This window comes from Lipotes vexillifer, unplaced genomic scaffold (genome assembly GCF_000442215.2).
Source record: "Lipotes vexillifer unplaced genomic scaffold, Lipotes_vexillifer_v1.1 scaffold1578, whole genome shotgun sequence".
Lineage (NCBI taxonomy): Eukaryota > Metazoa > Chordata > Mammalia > Artiodactyla > Lipotidae > Lipotes > Lipotes vexillifer.
The window spans coordinates 175473-201151 of record NW_006782730.1 but is presented as its reverse complement, the minus strand read 5'-3'; the positions used below and the strand labels follow the sequence as shown (position 1 = coordinate 201151).

At 37.0% G+C, this 25679-nt stretch overlaps 1 protein-coding gene and 1 pseudogene across 1 annotated transcript in view; both read left to right on the top strand.

The window, feature by feature from the left end:
- Positions 1–25679, top strand: part of LOC103084041 (conserved oligomeric Golgi complex subunit 5) — a gene marked incomplete at its 3' end in the record, with an annotated part of 235716 nt that overhangs the window by 44589 nt on the left and 165448 nt on the right. Inside the window, exon 6 of the mRNA XM_007455380.1 lies at positions 2857–2977. Within this exon, the coding sequence (XP_007455442.1) occupies positions 2857–2977 (121 nt within the window). The remainder of the gene's footprint in view (positions 1–2856; positions 2978–25679) is intronic.
- On the top strand, positions 22659–23522 carry LOC103082040 (syntaxin-11 pseudogene; annotated as a pseudogene).

Below are 25679 nucleotides of genomic sequence, written 5' to 3'. Positions count from 1 at the left end.
CTTAGTAAACTGCATTTAAGATTCCTCTGTGTCTTTTCATGGCTTGATAGATCATTTCTTTTTAGTGCTGAATAATATATTGATAATAAAAGTCTGAAATGAAAAATAAGGAAGAAAAGGAAATTGATTGGAGTGAAAGCAACTATATTATGAAATGGTGAGAGTTGCTGCCTTACAGATTATCTAAGACGTGTTGACTGAGGATTTTTTTTTATATGTATAAATTTATTTATTTAGTTTTGGCTGCATTGGGTCTTAGTTGCGGCGAGTGGGGCTTCTCATCGTTGCAGTGCATGGGCTCTAAGCGCGCAGGCTTCAATAGTTATGGCACGCAGGCTCAGTAGTTGTGGTGCATGGGCTTAGTTGCTCCACAGCATCTGGGATCTTCCCAGACCAGGGATTGAACCTGTGTCTGCTGCATTGGCAGGCAGATTCTTATCCACTGCGCCACCAGGGAAGCCCGACTGAGGATTTTATTAAATGCTATTCTAAGATGATTTAACATGATCTGTTAGTAGAGAGCCACTGAGGTTTATTAAAAAGGGGGTGGAGTTCTGAAAACTTTCTAAGAAGGTGAATCTGGCAAGTTGGATTTCAGTAAGAGACTGGAAAGCTAGCCAGGAGACCACAGTGTTAAGGTGAAGGTGATAAAGATTTGAATTAGGGTGATGCTTATAGGAATAGAGGTAGAATAGCCATTGTGTTATGCAACAGAAGAATAATGAGTAAGACTTGGTGACAGATAAAGTATGGTTAAACAGAAAAGCATTAGAAATAAGCTCAAAGCTTTCATGTTTGAGGGCATATCCTCTATTGGGTAGGTACTGGGAATTCTGGAAGGACAGTTCTTGGTGATTAGATCTGTTATTTCTTCTCATGATGTATTTAGAATCCAAGAGGAATGATTGCTTGGGATTCTATATTCCAAATGGTACATCTAAAAATATAATTCTGACAAGCAAGAAACTGATAACAGTGGTTGTTTTTGGTGAGTGCACAGTTGAGACATAAAAATATGAGGATAACTTTTTATCTTCTAATCTTTTGAATTTTGAATCATATGCTTCTATTACCTATTCAGAAAATAAATAAAATTTAATTAAAGATTAAGATGCCTAAATCTTCCAGTTTACAGGGAGAAATTCTTATTTGACATTCTTTTATTATTTTAAGTACTTCAGACTACAGTTACTCAGAAAAGCAGTCAGTAGAAAGTAAACATGTTTAATACTTGGCTGCCTTTGATATACATATATTTGTAAGTGTGTATTTGATTATATGTTTGTGTATGTTGTATGTGCATGAGTGTGGCTGTGTGTGGCTCTGAGGTGTATGTGTACTTCATTCAGAAAAAATGTTTTTAGTTGAAGCCTCAGGGACCCTGTCTTCCTAGGGCTTTTAAATAGCTTTTTTTTTTTTTTCTTTGCGGTACGCAGGCCTCTCACCGCTGTGGCCTCCTGTTGCGGAGCACAGGCTCCGGACGCGCAGGCCCAGCAGCCATGGCTCACGGGCCCAGCCGCTCCGCGGCATGTGGGATCCTCCCGGACTGGGACACGAACCTGCGTCCCCTGCATCGACAGGCGGACTCTCAACCACTGCGCCACCAGGGAAGCCTGGGCTTTTAATTCTTATTGCTACCAGTTAGGATTCTCCTCCCTACATGGGAGATGTTCTTGCTTCTCATCCAGCTTCAGGGCCATTCAGAGATGGTGGTGATGCAGCAGCATAGATTGTCTCTCTTTTCTTTATTATCACCACTGAAGCTGAAGGTCACTATATATGCATTACTCCATCAGTCTCCCTTTTCATTCTCCCCAGGCAATTGCCCTGGATTGCCTCTGTAATAAAGTGTCTTGAAATACACAAATCTTTATTTCATGTCTTAGTCTTTTGGATAGGTTAAGACCCTCTATTGGATCTGGTAACAAAAAAGGGAATAGAGGTGACATATAAATGATAGGGTTTGTTTTAATAACTTTATCTTTTACAATTTGTTATTAATGATAAAAAATTAGGAAATATCCGTAAGGGCATGCTTATTCTTTAAGATCTAGTGAAACTGGGCATTTTAAGTCTGTTCCCCTAGGGACTTAGGAAAGAGAAACTAGGACTGGAAACGATAGGAAACAGTAGTAGGAAGCTAAGCAGCCCTAGCACAGTGGTTGTCAACCTTGGCCACCCCCCACACAGGGACTGCATGAGGATATTAAAAGCAATACTGATTCAGCTTTAATTGGTCAGGGCTCTGTCTTGCTTGGGCATTGGAACTTTTTGAACTTACGCACTTGAAATTTTTTTTTTTCTTTATTTTTTTGGCCGCATTGGGTCTTAGCTGCGGCATGCAGGGTCTTTAGATTCATTGTGCAGGCTTCTCTCTCGTTGTGGTGCTCGGGCTTCTCTCTGTAGTTGTGGTGTGCGGGTTTTCTCTCTCTAGTTGTGGCACGCGGGCTTTGTTTCCCTGTGGCATGTGGGATCTTAGTTCGCCGACGAGGGAGCCAACTGGCATCCCCTGCATTGAAAGACGGATTCTTTACCAATGGACCACCAGGGAAGTCCCCCTACATACTTGAATTTAATATGAAGTCAAGACTGAGAGCCACTGGCCTAGAGAAGAAAACTGGTCTACGACTGAGGAGAAAAGTGCTTAGGTTTCATAGCACCTCAATCCCAAATTCTCTTTGAGATAAATTGGAGCTTATTGTAAAATGCTGCTTTTTAAGACTTGTGATTATTTAGATTTCTGATTGGTGGAAAACAAAAAATACATGAGTGAATTTTTAGCATCTGGAAAGAAGAGACAGATTTACATAGTAATAAAACTTCATGGATTGACTTTACTTATTTAACATTGCACAGGTTGCCTGTGATTTGCTTCGGAGAATCATTCGCATCTTGTATCTCAGTAAGAGACTCCAGGGACAACTGCAGGGGGGAAGTAGAGAGATAACAAAAGCTGCTCAGAGTCTCAGTGAGCTTGGTAAGTCCTTTTGTTTATTGATTCACTGATTGAAGGAAATTTGGTTGTTTCAAGTTTTTGGTGATTATAAATTGAGCTTCTTTAACATTTGTATACAGGTCTTATGTGAACCTAAGTTTTCATTTCCCTAGGAGAAATGTCCAGGAGAAATGCTGTTTTTTAGGTGACAAGTCTCATGTTGGCATGGTGCCTAGAAGATCTGTTGAATTCATTTCTTCATTCGTCATTCTTTTCTTAAACATTTAGAGCAGCCTCTTGACATTCAAGGGTGTCAGCAGTCACAGCTTTGAGTACTGACAGGTTGCAAGGTCCATGATGAAGCAGTTCATAATTGTTCAGGCAAAATTTTGAATACCTACCAAGTGCTTAAAGAACTACCTACACCTGCATTTTAATGAGGCTTTGCGGTTTTCTTCGTTTCATTGGGTACCCAGTAATTTTTCTGAAGTGGATGTGTTTAGTGGAATTTGTACCTTTTTAGGTTCAGAAGGTCTTTGATTATATCCATCTCAAATATCAAGAGTCTCCTAATGCTTAGTAACGTGCTTTGAAAGTAGTTATGCCAAAAGAATATCAAAGATGTGCCATTACATGTTCTTTTTGACTTTTCCTATCTTTGATATTTCAATTACATAGTCATACTGTAATGCTTATTCCCTGTTTTGACTAAGGAAATGTAATATCCTTCACAAAGCATGCTTCAACAACATTTCAATTTATAATGCTCAAATACATTGCTTAGGCACATCGTGGGAATATATTGAACTTGTGATTTAGTGTGCTCAGAATATATTATATAAAAAGTTAATTTTGGGCTTCCCTGGTGGCGCAGTAGTTGAGAGTCCGCCTGCCGATGCAGAGGACAGGGGTTCGTGCCCCGGTCTGGGAGGATCCCACGTGCCGCGTGAGCCATGGCCGCTGGGCCTGCGCGTCCGGAGCCTGTGCTCCGCGGTGGGAGAGGCCACAACAGTGAGAGGCCCGCGTATCGCAAAAAAAAAAAAAGTTAATTTTAAAGCAGTGAGTAATGCTTCACTGTTTTTTCACAATATGTGCTAAATATAGAAGTGTAAAAATCTTAGTATCAGCTGTTATTTTTTGCTTTATCATATTTAATTTTTGTGCTCCAAAAAATAAACTCTTGAATAATAGAATCATTAAAAACAAACACAAATTATTCCAAGGTTTATTATGTATACTTGTCATCACTGATACTCTTCCATAATAAAAAGTTGCTACAGTTTGATTATCATCTCTCCTAGAAATAACAGATGCTGGATTGCAAATGGTGATATCTTCTTTTTTTAAAAAAGGCACAATTATTTTATTATTTATTTTAACATCTTTATTGGAGTATAATTGCCTTACAGTGTTGTGTTAGTTTCTGCTGTATAACAAAGTGAATCAACTATAGGTATATATATATCCCCATATCCCCTCCCTCTTGCGTCTCCCTCCTTATGCCACCCCTCTAGGTGGTCGCATAGCACCAAGCTGATCTCCCTGTGCCATGCAGATGCTTCCCATTAGCTATCTATTTTACATTTGGTAGTGTATATATATGTCAGTGCTACTCTCTTACTTCGTCCCAGCTTACCCTTCCCCCTCCCCGTGTCCTCAAGTCCGTTCTTTACATCTGCATCTTTATTCCTGTCCTGCCCCTAGGTTCTTCAGAACTTTTTTTTGTTTTTAGATTCCATATATATGTGTTAGCATACGGTGTTTGTTTTTCTCTTTCTGACTTACTTCACTCTGTATGACAGACTCTAGGTCCATCCACCTCACTACAAATAACTCAGTTTCATTTCTTAAAAAGGCACAATTATTAATCATAATGTTTTGTGTTGATACAATGCAGAGTATAAACTCATTATCCTTCCAATGAGGCTTTGGCTTTACCCAAAGTTTTATAAATGTTAAACGATGACAAGTTGTTGAGAAAGTATAGTAAATTATGGAGTTATCTCAAAATGGGTTGTGTTAATTTAAATTTTTAAAGCTTTGCAGATTATGTGCTGTTCAAAAATTTCAAAGGCATCATGTCTTCATCATTCACCACTGTGGTTCAGTCTTGGCCAGTCCTGGCATTGATAATAAGGAGAAGCCAAGAGGGAGATAAAGTTTCTACATTTGGAATTAATGTTTTAATAAAAGTAATAATTTGGTAATCATTATTACAGTTACACATGTACACTAAATGCTATTTCTATGATTGGAGCATCTCTGAAATTATCAGTGTCTATATCTGTATGGTTCTGGCTCTCATTAGAAAGAATAAAATGATGAAGAGTAGCAGGCCCCTGAGATTAACTGAAAACCAATCTCTCAAACTTGAAAGGTCTTGAGGCTTGAAATGTAGTGACCAGATGAAATACATTGTCATCTGAAAGTTAATTATATTCTGAGGGACTTGGAGGGGAGTGTCAGTGACTGCTAATGGATACCACTCTTTAGAGTGGTGAAAATGTTCTGCAGTTAAATACTGGTGATTGTTGCACAACCTTGTCAATATACAAAAAAGCCTCTGAATTGTATGCTTTAAAAGGTTGAATTTTATGCTTTGTGAATTATATATCACTTTAAAGTTATATATCAATTTAAAAAGTATATTCTGGTGCCTAGTGACGATTATGCTGGTACCTTTTCTTTTTTTTAAAATTGAGATCTAAGAAATATACAGTAAACTGCAACATATTGAAAATGTACAGTTTGGCAAGTTTTGACATGAAACCGTCACCAATATTAAGATACATAACTATCACCTGCTAAAAGTTTCCTTATGCCCCTTGGTAATCCCTCCTCAGGCATTTATGGATCTGCTTTCTGTTACTATAGATTGGTTGGCATTTTAATGAACTTTATGTAAATGGAATCATACAGTTTGTGTTTTTGTTTGGCTTCTTTCAGTCACCTTAATTATTTTGAGATTCATCTATGTTGTGTATATCAATAGCTCATTCCGTTTCATTGCTGAGTAGTTTTCCATTATATGCGTATCCCGCAGTTGGTTTATTCATTCACCTGTTGATTGATATTTGAGTTGTTCCTAGTTTTTGGCTATTACAAATCAAGCTGTTATGAACATTCATATACAGGTATTTTTATGGACATATGCTTTCATTTCTCTTTGATAAATATGTAGATACAGAATGGCCAGATCATATAGTAGATGCATGTTTAACTTTGAAAGAAATTGCCCAGGTGTTCTACCTGAAGTGTATGAAAACTGCACTTTTTCTGCATCCTTGTCAACCCTCGTTATAGTCAGTCATCTTAATTTTAGCCATTCTAATAAGTGTGTAGTAGTATCTTGCTTAGAGTTCACAAAAAAAGTTTGTAGAACTAATACTGGAGTTTAGCAAGATTTCAGGATATATGATCAATATACAAAAATTAGTTTTCTTTCTTTTTTTTTCTTTTTTTTTCTTTTTGGTTGTGCCGCGTGGCTTGCGGGAATCTTAGTTCCCCAACCAGGGATTGAACTCATGCCCCATGCAGTGGAAGTGTGGAGTCCTAACCACTGGACTGCCAGGGAATTCCCTTTATTTCTGTATAATATTAACAAGCAATTGGAAGTTGAAATTCAAAAATACCACTTATAATAGCATTGAAAATATGAACTACTTAGGGTTGAATTTGACAGAAGATACACAGTTGTATACTGACAACTAGAAAACATTGTTGAGGGCAATTAAAGAAGACCTAAATAAGTAAGTAAACATTGTCTGTGAATTGGAAGACTTTATAGTGTTTATTAATATGCCCATTTTCCCTAAATTGATATGTATAGATTTAGCACAGTTACAACCTGCATCCCAGCAGGCTTTTATTAAAATTGACAAACTGATTTTAAAATTCATATGGAAATGCAAAGGATCTAGCATAGCCAAAACTTAAAAAAAAAAACCCCAAAACAGGCACAGTTGGAGCATTAACCATACCTGATTTGAAGACCTGTTACAATGACTTATACTGATCAAGACAAAAAGATAGACAAATAGGTCAATGGAATGGAATAGAGAGCCCAGAAATAGACACACACATGTAAGAACAACGGATTTTTGACACATTTAGTGGAGAAAAGATAGTCTTTTCAACAGATGGTACTGGGAAAATTGGATATCCATATGTATAACAGTGAACTTGTATTTATACCTTACTTCATATAAGAAAAAAAGAAAACTGAAAATGGATCATAGTCCTAAATATAAAACCTAAAACTATAGAACTTCTTAAGGGAAACGTAGGAGAACATTTTTATGTCTCTGAATTAGAAAATGATTCCTTAGATATATAACCCAAAGCACAATTCTCCCCGCCACACACAAATTGGTAAATTAGACATTATCAAAATTTAAAACTTCTGTGAGTGATGCTGCTAGAAGAATGAAAAGACAAGCCATAGATAGAAAATGTTTGCAAAGTATATATTTGATAAAGGACTTGCTTCCAGAATATATAAAAAGCTTTCAACATTGATAAGAACACAAATAACCCAATTTAAAAATAGGCAAAAGATTTGAACAGACACTTCACCAAAGAATATACGTGAATGGCAAATATGCATATATGATACTCAGCATCATTAGGCATTAGGGAAGTAAAAATTAAAATCATACTGGTGTCTTACTGACAGAATAAGCAGAATTTTTTTAGTGCAGACTTACGTGTAATTTTTCATGCACATTATTATGTATGATTAAAAAATAAAACTGCATAGTACAGATTTCAGGATTAAATTATATCACATTGATTTATGGTTTTTCTTCAAGAAAAGTCTTGGCACTAGATGAAAATTTAGATGGGCCTTACTAAATTTGTAACATTTTTTGAGCATTAGTTAAGATGATACACTTAAATCACATTTAAGTTATACCATGGTTTATATATAGTGAATGTATTTTATGTTGTGTGGTGTGACAAAAAAAAAAGAAAGTATATCCTCCATTAATTTTTACTGTGTATGGTCCGTCCTCTGAGTTTTATAATTTTGTTGCTAAGCTGCAACAGAATGTTTTCTGGTGATATATGGTGATACATTAACACCATGTATCATGAGAAAATATTTTTCAAATTTATCATAGAAGCATTTTATGAAATATTTTTTATAGAAGGAAGGGATAGTCTAAGTTTGTTTTATCCACTAATGTTCTTATTGTAACTGATATTTTCTCAATCTGATAAAACAATACTTATATGCAAACATTTTTGATTTATGCATAGGTGGGAAAAAGTATGATTTACATAATCTTTGCCACGTAATAAGTGATCGATAATTAAGGAACTAATGAATTTTTTTGAGATGTCTGTAAGATGATGTAGTTGGTGAACATTGTATTATTTCAAGCTTTTAAAAATTGTTTATTGATAGGAAAATTTGTAAATATGCCATGTAACCATTTCCAGTATTAAATTAGGTCTGAGATGACTTCTTTTTTAATTGAAGTATAGTTGACTTGCAATGTTGTGTTAGTTTCTGGTATACAGCAAAGTGATTCAGTTATACATATATATGTGTGTATATATATTCTTTTTAATATTCTTTTCCATTATGGTTTATTGCAGGATATTGAATATAGTTCCCTGTGCTATGCACAGTAGGACATTTGTTGTTTATCTATTTTATATATAGTAGTTTGTATCTGCTAATCCCAAACTCCCAACTTATCCCTCCCCCACCCCCTTTCCCCTTTGGTAACCATAAGTTGTTTTCTATGTCTGTGAGTCATTTTCTGTTTCATAACTAAGTTCATTTGTGTCATATTTTAGATTCCACATATAAATGATATCATATGGTATGTCTTTTTCTGACTTACTTCACTTAGTATGATAATCTCTAGGTTGAGATGACGTCTTAAATGCATTTAAAACATACATAGGTTTTTGTGACAACTTCAGCGTAGCAAATTCAGTATGCCTTTTGTTTGTTTGTTTGTTTTTTGTTTTGTTTTTTTGCGGTACGTGGGCCTCTCACTGTTGTGGCCTCTCCCGCTGCGGAGCACAGGCTCCGGACGCGCAGGCTCAGCGGCCATGGCTCACGGGCCCAGCTGCTCTGCGGCATGTGGGATCTTCCCGGACCGGGGCACGAACCTGTGTCCCCTGCATCGGCAGGCGGACTCTCAACCACTGTGCCACCAGGGAAGCCCAGTATGCCTTTTTAAACCTACAGTGTAATCATATATGATGATAAACATCTTCAGTACCTATGTTTGATTTAGATAGTCTCTAAATTACTTATATATGTGACCGGATTCAGCTACCACCAGGTCAGGGTGATGCTGTGCTCAAAGCCAGAATAATGGGTTTATGCTTAGGTGTGGGATTGCCAGTTGTGGAGACATAAGCATATTAAAATTACACACCCACAAACCCTCTTTTTTTTTAAACTAATTGAACTTAATGTTATCCAAATTTATATTTAACACATAATACCCATACAGCATTTATGATCGTATTTTTTTTGGTTTTATCTTTCATCACATAGTGTCAGAAAATGAGGATTAATATCCAGACAAAAACAAGCAAATTACTTTTTGTAAACTTTATTATTTTTCATACATTTCAAAGTTACAGTAGTATTTTTGGGTATATATTTTATTCCATATGGTCAGGTAATGTTTATTGAAGGTCTGTAGTTTACCTTACTATTTGTCACCCCCTGCTGGACCATTCATCATTGTTTGAGAAAAATTAATTTAGTGTAAGGTTCTTCAAACTAGTAATGTATCAAATTTTCAATTTCTCGGCTCTAAGGGCTTTATTTTCTATTTGGATGCTTAAGCCAGTACTTCTCTTTTCCATTCCAGTACATGTAAGTTTTAAAAATTGCAGTGTATCTTTTTTTTTTTTTTTGCGGTACGCGGGCCTCTCACTACTGTGGCCTCTCCAGCTGCGGAGCACAGGCTCCGGACGCACAGGCTCAGCGGCCTTGGCTCACGGGCCCAGCCGCTCCGCGGCATAGTGGGATCTTCCTGGACCGGGGCACGAACCCGCGTCCCCTGCATTGGCAGGCGGACTCTCAACCACTGCGCCACCAGGGAAGCCCTGCAGTGTATCTTAAATGAATATAAACAATACTCCAAATACAGGCTTCTTATTGTATTGACTTTTTACTGGTTATTTTATTGATTGTTCCTAAAAAATGGTGTCAGCCTACTTCTAGTGAATTACAGCTTTGAGTCTCTAAGTCTGAAATTTTGGGGGGACATTAAATGGGCTGTTTTACTTTTTATTGCCATTATACTTGATTATGTATAAAAATTCTAAATATGTTAAACAGTTTTTATCAGTCTTTGGTTTAGTAGATTGAAATTAGCTAAGTTAAAAGGGTTCATTGTAAATTTATGATTATAGGTGTACTTATAGAACTTTACATTTTAATACCATGTAAACAACAGGGCAGGTAGGCAGGCATGATCTTTTGAGAGACATGTTCAGTAAAATAGGATGCAGTTTTAGTCATTTGTTTTAATTTCTGTGTTAGGGACTTGAAATCTGTTTCAATAAATCAGAAATGTGTTTTTCTACCATATCTAATTGGAAGATAATGCTGATGTTACAGTTTTATTGTCACAACTAGGAATATATTCAGAGGTCAGTGGTGACCCCCCAAAAGTTGTCTTGTGCCTCTCTGAGTCAGTCCCCCCACCTCCAGCACAAACTTTTGTTACTAGAGGTTTCATTTTGCTCTTTCTTGGATTTCATATATGTGGAATCATACAGTATACATTCGTTTGATGAGTAGTATTCCAGTGGATGTGTATGTCACAATATATTTATCCATTCAGCTTTTGATACATATTGGGTTTTCAGCTTTTGACTATTGTGAGTAAAACTGCCATGAACATTTATTGTCAGTGCCCTTGGGTTAATACCTAGGCGTGGAATTGCTGGGTCATCTGGTAAGTGTTATGATTAACTTTTTAAGATTTGCTACACTGTTTTCTTTCTTTTTAAACTAATAGGTAATTTTATTTTTACAGTAGTCTCATATAGCAACAGTATTAGTTTGCTGGGGCTGCCATAACAAAATTATCACAGACCGGGTGTCTTAAACAACAGAAATATATGTTTTCACAGTTCTGGCGGCTGGAAGTTCAAGATCAAGGTGTTCATAGGTTTTTTATTTTCTGAGTCCTCTCTCCTTGACTTGCAGATTGCCACTTTCTTCCTGTATCTTCACTGGTCTTTCCTCTGTGCTACACTTTTCTAAAATGGTTGTAACATTTCCACCAGCAATGCATAAGAGTCCCATTTGCTTTACATCCTTCAATGCTTGTCATTGTAAATCATTTTAATTTTAGCCAGTCTCATAGATGTGTAGAGGTATCTCTTTATGATTTTAAATTGCATATACATGATTACAAATCATGTTGAACCTGATTTTGAATATTTATTTCATTTATCTTTGTGTAGTGTCTGTCCAGATCTATTGTCTTTTTTTTTTTTTTAAAGACAGTATGAATTTACTTTAAAACTGTGGAACAAATATTACTAAATTACTCAATTCAAACTGGAGTCCATTTTCACCCCTAAGTGCTTCGGGACTAAGCTATCCCATCTCCTTTTATTAACTCTTGTCTCTTACAATGTCTAATGATGACAAAAGGTTACATTTGTGTGCCTAACCCAAATGTGTGGGGTAAGATCTGAGCCTTGGATTGAAGTGCATTTGATTTACACAAAAATAAAAAATGGCTAAGAGGGTTCAATAAAAGACAGTCTTGTGAAATATAGGGTAACTAGACTTTTGCCCTTGTTTTAAACTGGTTTTGTCTTTTTATTGAGTTGTGAGAGGTCTTTTTATATTCTGCATACAAGTTTGTCAGGTGTGTGTGTGAGAGTGTGAATGTTTTTTGTGAATATATGTGCATTGTCTTTTAATATTCCTAGTAGTGTGATTTGAGCAGAACGTTTTAATTTTGATGAAGCCCAGCGTACCTTTTTCTTTTTTTGGGGGGGGGGTGAGTTTTGTTTTATAGTTTGTACTTTTGGAGCCCTATCTAAGACAATCTTTTCCTATCCTACAGTTGCAAAAAATTTCTTCTACATTTTTTTCTGGAAGTTTTAAAGTTTTAATTTTTGTGTTAAGGTCTATGATTCATGTCAGGGTACTTTTTGATATAATGCAAGGGAAAGGTTGAAGCTTATTTTTTTCCATGAAGATATCTAATTGATCCAGCACCATTTGTTGAAAAGACCTTCCTCTCACCACTGAATTACCTTGAGGCTTTTTTAGAAAATCAATTGACTCTATATCTGTAGGTGTATTTTTGAACTCTATTCTGTTCCATTTATCTATGTGTCTGTCCTTATTTCACGTATCTTTACATTTTGATTACTGTAGCTATCTTGAATTTGCATTTAAAGTCTATTTCTTTGTAGATAGAGTGTTCTTGAGTCTTGCTTTATTATCTATTCTTTTATAATTTCAGTTTCCTTTTGTTTGGAGTGTTCATATATATTTTTACTAGTTATTGATATGGTTGGATTGAGTTTGCCATTTTGCTATATTCTATTTTTATCATCTTTTTTCTTTTGTTCCTTTCTTTCCTGCTTTTTTCTTTTGTCCTTTTCTCGTAAACCATTTTTAAGTGTAAGATTGAGTGTTATTAAGTACATTCACAGTGTTGTGTCACCCTCAACACTATTTCCAGAACCTTTCCATCATATCCCAAAGAGAAACGCTGTATTCATCAACCAATAACTCCCCATTTTCCTGTTTCCCCAATCCTTGGTAACCTCTGTTCTACTTTTTGTCTCTATGAATTTGCCTATTTTAGGTACTTAATGTAAGTGGAATAATACAGTATTTGTCCTTTTGTGTCTGGCTTATTTCACTTAGCATAATGTTTTCAAGGTTCATCTGTGTTGTAGCGTGTATCAGAACTTCATTCAATTTTTTTATGGCTGAATAATATTGCATTTATATCACTTTTTGTTTATTCATCTCTTGATAGACACTTGGCTAGTTTCCACTTTTTGAAAAGGCTTTTATAAATAACGCTGCTCTGAACATTGGTGTTCGAGTATCTGTTTGAGTCCTTGTTTACAGTTCTTTTGGGTATATATCTAGGTGTGGGATTTCTGGGTCATATGGTAATTCTGTGTTTAACAGTTTAAGGATCTGCCAAACAGTATTCCACCGTAGGTGCCCTTTTTACATTCCCACCAACAGTGCATTAGAATTTGAATTTCTCCACATCTTCATCAACCCCTGTTATTTTCCTTTTTGTTTTTTTAAATAATTGTCACCCTAATAAGTGTGAAGGTAACATCTTAAAGTTTCGATTTGCATTTTCCTAAAGACTGGTGATGTTGAACATGTTTTCATGTACTTATTGACCATTTTATATCTTATTTGGTGAAATGTTTTTTAAGTCTTTTATCCATTTTAAAAACTGAGTCATTTGTTTTTTGTTGTTGAGTTCTAGATATATTCTGGATACTAGTCCTTGTCAGCTAAAATATTTTTTCCCACAAATATTTTCTCCCATTCTGTGAGTTGTCTTTCCACTCTCTTGATAGTATCCTTTGATGGAGAATTTTTTATTTTGATGAAGTCCAGTTTATCCAATTTTTCTTTTGTTCTCTGTGCTTTTGGTGTAATACTTAAGAAACGGTTGCCAAATATAGCCCAGTGAAGATTTCCCCCTTGTTTTCTTCTTAAGAGTTTTGTAGTTTTGGCTCTTCAATTTTGATCTTTGATCCATTTTGAGTTAATTTTTATATGTGGTGTAAGGTGAGATCTAGCTTCATGCTTTTTGCATGTGGATATCCAGTTTTCCTCACGCTGTTTGTTCAAAACATTATCCTTTCTCCGCTGAATGGACTTGGCACCATTGTCAAAATTTAATTGACCATTTATGTAACTCTTTATTTCTGGGCTTTGTCTTCTATTCCATTGGTGTGTGGAATATGTATCATCATGCTGGTACCATACTGTTATGATTACTAAAGCTTTGTTGTAAGTTTCAAAATTCAGAAGATCAAGTCTTCCCACTTTGTTCTTCTTTTTCAAAAGTGTTTTGACTATTCAGTATCCCTTGATGAATTTTTCTATTTCTGTAAAAAAAAAATGCCTCTGGGATTTTTATAGGGATTGTATTATGTCTGTAGATCATTTTGGGTGGTATTGTCACCTTAGAGTATTTAGACTTTTAGTTCATGAACACAGATGTCTTTCCATTTATTTAGATCTTTAATTTCTTTTGGCAGTCTTTTATAGTTTTCAGTGCACAAGGCTTTCAGCCACCTTAATTAAATTTATTCCTAAGTATTTTATTCTTTATAATACTTTTGTAAATGGAATTGTTTTCTTTATTTTTGAATTGTTCATTGCTAGTATATAGAAATACAACTGATTTTTGTGTGTTGTTGATTTTGTGTCCTGCAACTTGGCTGAATTCATTTTTTAGCTCTGTGTGTGTGTGTGTGTGTGTGTGTGTGTGTGTGTGTGTGTGTGTGTGTGTGTGTGTGGTCTTTAGGGTTTTCTACATATAAGATCTTGTCATCTGTGAACAGAGATAATTTTACTTTTTCCTTTCCTCTTTGAATGCCTTTGATTTATTTTTCTTGCCTGTTTGTGCAGGCTAGAATTTTCAGTACTTTGTTGAATAGAAGTGGTGAAAGCGGACATCCTTACCTTGTTTCTGATCTTAGGGAAAAGCATTCAGTCTTTAATCATTGAGTATGATGTTAGCTGTGTGTTTTTCATGTATGACTGTTATTATGCTGAGGAAATTCTCTTGTATTTCTAATTTACTTAGTGTTTTTATTGCAAAAGGGTGTTGAATTTTGTCAGATGCTTTTTCTGCATCAGGATGGCCATGTGATTTTTTTCCCTCTTCATTCTAGTAATATGGTCTCTTGCTTTGATTTTTGTATGTTGACCTATGCTTGTATACCAGGGATAAATCCCACTAGGTCACAGTCTATAATCCTTTTAATATGCTGTTGAATTCAGTTTGTTAGTATGTTGTTGAGGATTTTTGCATACATATATATGGGGTTTTTTTGGCTCTGCCGTATGGCTTGCAGGGTCTTAGTTCCCTGACTAGGGATCGAACCTGTGCCCTTGGCAGTAAAAGCATGGAATCCTAATCACTGGACTGCCAGGGAATTCCCGCATCTATATTTATAAGAGAGATTGGCTTGCAGTTTTCTTTTCTTGTAGTGTCTCTGTCTGGTTTTGATATTAGGGTAATGCTGACCTAATAGAATGAGTTAGGAAGTGTTCCCTTCTCTTCAATTTTTGGAACACTTTGAGAAGTTTTTGGTATTTATTCTTCTTTAGATGTCTGGTAGAATTCACCAGTGAAGCCATCTGGTCCTAGGCTTTTCTTTGTTGGAATTTCTTGTTTTCTTTGTGTTAATAAGATAGTTCTGTGTATTCCATTTTATTTTGTCTGTGAACTTTTTAGCTATAAGTTTGTATTATTTTTGTAGGAATTCCTAGGGATTACAACATGCATCTTTAATTTAGCACAATCTACTTAGTGCTTATGTTGAATTACTTCAGGTGAAATATTAGCTATTTTGAAGTCATTGTCTACTAAATCCCTTGTATGAGCCCACTTGCAGAGTCAATTTCTTTGATCTGCCTTTAAAATTTTTTTTTCATGAGTATGGGTTATGTACATCTGTTTCTTTGCATGTGGAATAATTTTTTATTGAAGTATAGTTGATTTACAATATTGTGTTAGTTTCTGGTCTGCAGAGAAATGATTCAGTTATACATATATATATATACATTCTTTTTAATATTCTTTTCTGTTATGGTTTATTACAGGATTCTGACTATGGTTCCCTGTGCTATATAGTAGGACCTCGTTGTTTATTTATTTTATATATACTACGTAGTTTGTATCTGCTAATCCCAAACTCCTAATTTATCCCTCCCGCACTTCCTTTCCTCTTTGGGCACTATAAGTTTGTTTTCTGTCTGTGAGTTTGTTTCTGTTTCATAAGTAAGTTCATTTGTGTCATATTTTAGATTCTGCATATAAGTATCATATGGCATTTGTCTTTCTCTTTCTGATTTACTTCACTTAGTATGATATTCTTTAGGTCCATCCATGTTGCTGCAAATGGCATTATTTCATTCTTTTTTACCAAGTAGTATTCCATAGTGTCTATATACCACATCTTCTTTATCCTTTCATCTGTCAATGGACATTTAGTTTGCTTCCATGTCTCGGCTTTTGTAAATAGTGCTGCTGTGAACATTGGGGTGCATGTATCTTTTTGAATTATAGTTTTCTCCGGATATATACCCAGGAGTGGGATTGCTGGATCCTATGGTAACTCTATTATAGTTTTTTAAGGAACCTCCATACTGTTCTCCATAGTGGCTGTTACCAACTTACATTCCCACCAACAGTGTATGAGGGTTCCCTTTTCTCCACACCCTCTCCCGCATTTATTTGTAGGCTTTTTAATGATGGCCATTCTGACCGGTGTGAGGTGATACCTCATTGTAGTTTTGATTTGCATTTCTCTAGTAATTAGCAGTGTTGAGCATCTTTTCATGTGCCTGTTGGCCATCTGTATGTCTTCTTTGGGAAATTGTCTATTTAGGTCTTCTGCCCATTGTTTGAGTGGGTTGTTTGTTTTTTTTTGGTTTTGAGTTGTATTAGCTGTTTGTATATTTTGGAAATTAAGCCCTTGTCAGTCACATTGTTTGCAAATATTTTCTCCCAATCCATAGGTTGTCTTTTTGTTTTGTTTATGGTTTCCTTTGCTATGCAGAAGCTTCTAAGTTTGATTATGTCCCACTTGTTTATTTTTGCTTTTATTTCTGTTGCGTTGGGAGACTGACCTAAGAAAACATAGATACGAATTATGTTAGAGAATGTTTTGCCTGTGCTCTCTTCTAGGAGTTTTATGGTGTAGTGTCTTATATTTAAGTCTTTAAGCCATTTTGGACTTATTTCTGTATATGGTATAAGGGTGTGTTTTAACTTCATTGATTTACATGTGGCTGTCCAGCTTTTCCCAACCACTTGCTGAAGAGACTGCCTTTTTTCCATTGTGTATTCTTGCCACCTTTGTTGAAGGTAGGTGTATGGGTTTATTTCTGGGCTCTCTATTCTGTACTGTTGATCCAACATATGGAGTAATTTTGGGTTGAAAACTGGACATTGTGGATAATATATTTGTCATTTGAGATTCTACTGTGTTCTCTGAGGACTGTTTTTTGTTGTTATTGTTCCAGCTGGCAGTTAAGTTGTCTGATCTCAAGCTACACATTCTTTCCCCTGTACTGTGTGGTCTTCATCTCTGCTCAGTTCTTCTGGTTTATAGCTATTGCTTTAGTAACCTGGTACCTGATAGATCAGCCCTGTACCTCTGTAGTTTAGATGTCACCAAGAATTTTGTCAGAGTTGATACTAAGATCATGGGCCTCAGGTTTTGTGTATCATTTTTCCTTTAGAGTTTCCTTCCTAAATTTCCAGTTGCTCTTTCAGCTCTGAGCGCTGTCCTGTGACACCTCAAGTTATAGTAAGGCCCCAGCTTTCTGCTGCTTGAGCTGTGTACTGTTTGGGGAAAACCATCAGTCTAAAAAAAGCAGTAAACTCACATGGCTTGCCAGTCTTTTACCGGTAGACAGCTCTCTGACTTTTGTTTGCTTTTCCCCATCCTCCTGGATCCTCCCTTCTCCCCCTCCTCCTGGATCCTCCCTTCTCCCCCATGTGTGTATTTTAATGGTAAGCTAGGGATTTGGGTCTTGCTCCTGCTGTGGCTCTATTCTTTTTAGGATTTTTCTTTCTAAATTTATAGTTACTCTGTCTTAATTCATGTTCTCTACCATCTCTGGACTGTAAATCTGTATTTTTCTGCTGCAAGAACTGTGGGCATTGGAATGGGAGTTGATGGCAGTAATGGTGGTCAGTGCCCTTAGGCAAAAAACGCCAAACTTGGAATCCTTACCCATTGCAATTTATATATTTCAAATGTAACCCTTCCTTCCATATGTTCCTGCCTTTGATCACTTTCCAGGGCCTTCAAATAAGTGTGTTCTTAAAAATGGCTTATCTAGGTTTAGAAATTATCTGCAGGAAACTATGCTTGACCAATTTACTCTGCTAGACTAAAATAATTTGTATTTGCCTTTTGTGCATATGCACTCAAAGTCCATAAAATCAAATGAGCATTGTAAATTTGAATTGCTTTGATAAAAATTTCTGTAGGTTGAGATTCCAAACTAATTTTAGTTTTTAAATATGATTAGAGGTAATGTTCAGTGCAGACTTGAATTTTATGTATATAAAATCTCTGTATTCCCAAAGAATGAATGGATACAAGAATGTTTCATAGAGTCTAAGTAACCTTACAGACTTAGAACAATAAATTTGCCAGGGCACTTTATCATTACTTTGCCTTTTGGAGTTTACTGGTATTAAAAGTTATTACTTTGTTTTGGAAGGATGACATTTTGTGGAAATTTTTACTTAAAGACTAAAATCAGTTTTATGGGATCTTTTTTCTCTCTGTTCATCTGTTCTCTAAGGCAAGTCTTCCGTTTACTTAGAAGAGCAATAGAAAAATTATACCCATAAAAGTTATTCTTTCTCTTTGCCAAAACTAGTTTAAAGCAGCAACATCCTTTCTTTAGTCTTCAGATATATTTAATACGGGGATTCTAAGATTCTGGCTGGTTGTCTTGCACTCATGGGTCTTATTACCATTTTAACGAATTCATTTTTGTTTCTGTGATATAAAAAGGGTCATGGTTTTCAGAAGACCTCATCTAAGCCTGTGTGTCTTCCAGTGTGTCTTTAGCTTTGTGAGAAGCTTTCTTCCAGATAAAGATTTGTGGAACATAAAGAAAGTGAACAGAGAGAGAGCCTAATGGTAGAAACCAGTGCTATTTTACAGTGAGAAATATAGTAAGCTTTGAGTAAGTTGTTAATATATTTAGGTGTTTTTCCATTTAAAAAGAAGTAAGGATTTAATGATAATGTCTACTTAAATTGATGGATTCTCTGATAGTAGTAGTACTTGATGAAGATTGCTTAGCATTTTGAACTCTGTTTTATCCTAGGAACTTTTCTTCTTTAGCCAAAAGGTGGTGACATGCTCTTTTGTTCCTCGCTTCAAGTCAGTGCAGCTCAGTATGTGGTGTTTTATGGTAAGCACAATAGTGCACCCCCTCAAAGATACTCTCATCTAAGTCACTGGAACCTTTGAATATATTACCTTACGTGGCAGAAGGGACTTCACAAATGTGATTAAGGTTATGGACCTTGAGATCGGAGATTAGTCTGGATTATCTAGATGGGACCATTCTAAATACTTGAGTTTATAAAAGTGAAAGAGGAAGGCAGGAGAGTGAGCCAGAGAGCTGCAATGGTAGAAGAAGAGGCAGGGGGGATATGAAGCGTGAAAGTACTTAACCTGCCACTGATGGCTGTGAAGATGAAGGAAGGGACTCATGGGCATGCAGATGTCCTTTAGTAGCTGGGAACTGTCCCCAGCTCACAGGCAGCAAGGAAATGGGGACCTCAGTGCTACAACCTGAAGGAATTAAATTCTGCTAACAAATTGAATGAGCAAGGAGATGGTATCTCCCTTAGAACTTCCAGAAAGGAATGCAGCTATGCCAACACCTTGATTTTAGCCCACTGTGACTCATTTTGGACTTCTAACCTCCAAAACTGGAAGATAATAAATTTGTAGCTTTCAGGCCTCTTAAGTCTGTGGTAGTTTGTTCTGGCAGCAAATAAGAAACAAATGCATCTGTACCATATCAGCTACATGGAAGGAGGATTCTTTGTGTTTTGGAGGAAAGAGAATGGCTGATCTGTAAAGTTCTGCCCTAGAAAGACATTAGAGTCAAAACAAAATAAAATACACACAGTGTTTTAATGTGTCCTGCTTCTCCTCAAGAAGAAAGTGCCAGAGTTATATGTCTTTTTATTGGCAGGAAACATACCTTTTTTATACACAGACATGAAATGTTAAGTGATATTTTTAAAGTAAACAGCTGTAATGGGATAGGGCTTATAAAATATCCTGCATACTCTTCTGATATCATGGCTCATACATTTTTTCCCCTGTTGCTCTTAAGAAACAAATAATGGCCTCAGGCCAGTTTAAGGTTTTACAGGTAAATAATTTGGGAGTAAAAGAAAACTACTTTTTATTCTAATCAGGTTTACATATTCAATTCTCTGCTGATACATATGTTTTAAAACCCTACTGTGTGCTTGTCTCTAAGACTGTTTCTGTTTTACAGTTATGTTCATTCTTGGTCTTCAGGATACTTGTAGGATGTTATTCCAGATCTGGTTATAGGCATGTGATGGAGCCTGGTTATGGGCCATAGTTACTTAACTTCTAACAGAAATAAGAATAATATTTAGTCAGGATCCCAATACAGGAAGAAAAATGTGAACAGGACATTTTTCATAGAATTTCCTAGTAAGGTTAGTAGTTCAAAATCTTGTTCGTTTTTATTATTTATTTATTTATTTATTTTTTGTTGTTGTTGTGGTACGCGGGCCTCTCACTGTTGTGGCCTCTTCTGTTGCGGAGCACAGGCTCGGGACGCGCAGGCTCAGCGGCCATGGCTCACGGGCCCAGCCGCTCCGCGGCATGTGGGATCTTCCCGGATCAGGGCACGAACCCTTGTCCCCTGCATCAGCAGGCGGACTCTCAACCACTGCGCCACCAGGGAAGCCCTCTTGTTCGTTTTTGAACGGCTTGGTCTTCTCCATAAATACTGAACAGTGGTAATTGCTGGACAGAGGGTGGAGGAGAGAGAGAAGGTATTGTTTGTTTGTTTTTTTTAAAATAAGGTTTGGGGATACTTAAGAACAGACATCTAATTGATGTGGAGACTTTCTACCTAAAACAAAGTAATGAAATTGATATTCTAGAGTAGGTTAAAATGTAGCAATGAAAATAAAAACTGAAAAGGAGTAGCTGGGAAGACTTGTACTGAGGATAAATGATTTATGAACAAATTTTGTTGAATGGGCACTTGCAGGCTAGTTATTTTAATGTAATAACTAGAACAACACAGTATTCACAAACTTTTCTTTCATCAAAGTAATATTCACTTTATTAACATTTTAGAGACTTCAGAATGTCATAAAATTATACCGTAAACTAATGTAATTGTTCCTGCTGTATAGTTTGTGATTAAGAGACAGAAGAACATAGGCTTTGAAGCCATCTAGAGCTTGATTTAAATCCCATTTGCATCGCTCCTGCTAACTGTGTGAATATCGACAAGGTAAATTCTCTCTCAGATTTCAAAGGACTGTTGGGTAGATTTAATGAGACAAAATTATAGATTGCTTTCAACCTTGCCTAGCATATAGTAGGTCCCTCCAATATTGCTTTCCTCTTATCCTTCTTTCTTTAGAAATAGAACTAAAGGATGAATTTATATATTTTGAAGGTGACATTGGTTATATGTCATCATCTGTGGTCATGTGTTCTACTCTTATGTGTACAAAAATGACATCTTTTTTGTTTTTTCTTAAAAAATTGCATAATATACATTTCTTGTGTATTTTTTTCTGGTAAAAAAATACTGAAGTATTACTATGAAGATTTTCAAGTTCAAGTTGGGCACTGACGTAGAATAAACAGAGTAAAGTGAAAATCAGGTCTCAAATACTGAGATGAGAAAAAGTACTTTTTTGAGGAACTGCAGTAATCAATACATAGTGATTTTTTTTGTAACTACATGGCATAATTGAATTGAAAATACTTTAAAGAAACATAAAATTTCAGAAAAATGATGAAAGCTGTCATTGTTTGCTTTGTGGCAAGTACTGTGCTAAACACTATATATATTTTATCTCATTGAGGTTTCACAACAGCCTCTGAGGTAGATGTTATCATTTTGCAGTTGGGGAAACAGAGTCTGGATGAGACAAGTAACATTACTAGGATCACACAGCTAGTAAGAAGAGGACTTCTCCTTGCACTTATTATTTATTTCTTCCACTTGTACTCTGGTGGAGGTGCTAATGAGAACCAAAAAGTGCTCTAAGACAAAAGAATTGTGTGAAGTTGGGACTTTTGTAAATTTTGGGTAGAGGCTGTAACAATATTATTTGTTAGTGGAAGTTGAAGGACTTGTACAGCTTAAAAGCAATTAAAAAATTTTTAATGTAATGGTTAAAGTGGTGGGGGGCGGTGGTGGTGGGATGAATTGGGAGATTGGGATTGACATATATACACTAATACGTATAAAACAGATAACTAACAAGAACCTGCTGTATAAAAAATAAATACAGTAAAATTCAAAAAAAAAAATAGGGTTTCAAGAAATCAGATGGAGCAGTCTGCTTTCAACACCCAGAGCTAGTGCCGCAAGGCCATGTCAGCTCCTACCAAAGATTCCTGCTCACACTGGGATACATAAGGTAAGGAGCTGTGGACCTGAGAGGAACATCTGTCAGCTCTCCAAAGTCTTCTCAACAAGATCATCATCCCCAAAGCAGGTATCCTCAAGGAAAGACTGTCCATTGAATCTGGCCAGGAAAGAATGCTGGTTGTGGTCCATGAACTCACAGAAATTATAAACCATCTTTGAGGAAGGAATCAGTCCATTTGAAGAGTGTGTTAAAGGGAAAAATAAGACAAAGACATGGAGCTGCAGCAAGGGGACAAAATGGATGAAGAGGAAAAAGAGAAGAAAACCACATCTGAACCCCAAAGCATAATGAAGGACCGGCTAGTAGAACTTGTGGAGTAACCAAGCGATGTGAACAGAAGTTCCCAGACAAGGACGATGAATTTGACTCACCCACCAACGATATCATGTTCAAGACGGACCACATCCTGGAATCCTGGTACCGAGACATCCAGGACCTTCAGGCTGAAACCCAGCAGCTGATTGCCGACGTGAAGCGGCTGGGAAAGCAGAACACCCGCTTCCGCACGTCCATGCGGCGCCTCAGTAGCATCAAGCGCCGCATCAACTCTGTTGCCAAGGACATCAAGGCGCAAGGCGAGAGCATTCACCGCAAGCTGAGCGCCATGAAGGCACTGAGTGAGGACGCCGAGTCACAGCACGGCTCGCACTCGGCCGTGGCGCACATCACGCGTGCACGGTACAGCGCTCTCACCCGCCTGTTCCAGGCCGCCATGCACGAGTACAACCAGGCCGAGATGAAGCAGCGCGAAAACTGCAAGATCCTCATCCAGCGCCACCTGGAGATCATGGGCAAGGACGTATCAGGCGACCAGATCGAGGACATGTTCGAACAAGGCAAGTGGGACGTGTGCTCAGAGAACCTGCTGGCTGACGTGAAGGGTGCGCGAGCGGCCCTCAACGAGATCGAGAGCCGTCACCGCGAGATGCTGCGGCTTGGAGAGCCGCATCCGCGACCTGCACGACCTCTTCCTGCAGATGGCCATGCTGGTGGAGCAGCAGGCTGACACCCTGGACGTCATCGAGTTCAACGTGCAGAAGACCCTCGACTACACCGGCCAGGACAGGGTGCAGGTGCGCAAGGCCGTGCAGTACAAGAAGAAGAACCCCTGCCGGACCATCTGCTGCTTCTGCTGCCCCTGCCTCAACTAGCAGGGGGCCCAGGCCGCCACACCCCATCCCCGATTGGAATTGGGGGAGAAGCACACTGGGAAAGATTTTGAGGCTGTTTGCACTGGGGTGAGTTGCCCTAATCCCTAGGGACCTCAGTCTTTAGAGAAGGAAAAAACTCGAGGTCCCAGAATTCCAGTCCAGCTCGTACTTGGATTGTGAGGTCATTATATGGCACATAGCACCCTTGCCTCTTAAAGGAAGCCAAATAAGGAACAGATGTGGTAGCTTACTCTATAATACATGTCCAAGGCATGTTTGTACATGGACCTCTAGGAGGAAGTCAGTTCTGCATCGGCTTACAGTATGAGCTCCTTATCAAGACTTCATTTAACCGATCCTGAAAGTACCGCGGTTGTGTTCATTTTCGAGTGAACTGACCTTGGGAAAAAATGCACATCTTCCATTTCTGATTCTTCATCTGGTTTATGCCATGTGATTCCCACCTGGATGTATATGTTCTTTCTGCTCACCTCCTCTGCTTATTAAAATCACATTTAACACTTTAAAAAAAAAAAAAAGGAAAAATAAGTGCTTGGGAGAGAAGAGAAAAAAAATTTAATGTAATGGTTCCTTTTCTCCTCCATTGATGCTGCCTGCATTTTTTCTTTTCTTCTTCTTTTTTTTTTTTTTTTTGCAGTACGCGGGCCTCTCACTGTTGTGACCTCTCCCGTTGCGGAGCACAGGCTCCGGACGCGCAGGCTCAGCGTCCATGGCTCACGGGCCCCGCCGCTCCGCGGCGTGTGGGATCTTCCCAGCCCGGGGCACGAACCCGTGTCCCCTGCATCGGCAGGCAGACTCTCAACCACTGGGCCACCAGGGAAGCCCAACCAGGATTAATTTTAATTTAACTTTTCTCATTCTTTTCATTCTGTTTGCTCTGATTTTATTATATTTATTTTCTCATTTAATTGTATCTAAAATTGGATGCTTTTAAAAGTTGTCTTATATTTTTCTTAGAGTAAGGAAAGCTATAAATAAATTATGTATAATATTTACCAATTTTGCTTTCCTACTTTCTTCCTAACACTAAGAATAATTTTTGTTTTATGGACTTCCTGGGCAGTCCGTTGGTTAAGACTGCGTGCTTCCACTACAGGGGGCGCGGGTTCGATCCCCGGTTGGGGAACTAAGATGCTGCATGCCGCATGGCGTGGTTAAAAATAATAATAATAATAATTTTAAAAAAGTTTTTGTTTTAGTTTTCGACAACATGCTCTTGTGAGGATCTTTTTGAATTTGTAGATGTTTGCTCCAGGGAAAAAGCACGCATACAGATACACATTAAATTTTGCACACAATTTCAGGGTATTTATGAGACTCCAGGAAGCCCTACACCAAAGTCATTGTTTATCTGAAATGTATTTTTTGGCATATGTTTTTCTGTAAGGTGGCTATATTCAATCACCTAAACTGTTTTCTTTATATATTTAAATTGTATTCACTAGCAGCCCATTTTCAGTAATACTAACTCACTCTATTGTTCTTTTGGTTCTGTGATTCAGTGAAAATGCTAAAAAGCAAATGCATTACAACAGAAAATAATATCAATGTTGTTGGAAAGAATTCTTAGTGAAAGAGTTAATAAGAAATGTTCCCAGAGTAGTGCTTCTGTAATACCATGAAGTATTTAAGTATTTAAGTATTGAAGTATTTAAGTAACACTGAATACCATTGTTACTTAAACTGTTATAAAACAGAATAGGAAATTAAAGTTGTCATAAATTGCCAAAGAGTAGCTGAATATTTCCTAAATTGTGTTGATGGCACAAACAAAGGAAATTACAATAATAAAGGAAAAATGTTTGACTCAAACCATCTACCTAACTTGAGTGACATCTGTTCAAAAGATACACAAAATAGAGTTTTTTAGTATTTTCTCTGCGAACTTATTTTAGAAGTAATAAGTTTTGTATTGAAATGAGCAAAAATATGCACGTTTAGTGCTTACCTTCTGGTCAGAATAAGATAACATTATGACAAACAGTAGTTGTGCAGTTTATAATTGACAGAATATTTTGGCTGAATGAAGTGAAAGTAACACTTTATAGTGTCATCTTCTTTATGTTTAGTACTATTTTATCTTCTGAGTATATGATTTTTAAAGGAAACTTTTGCCTAGGTAATTTTTTTTAGAAC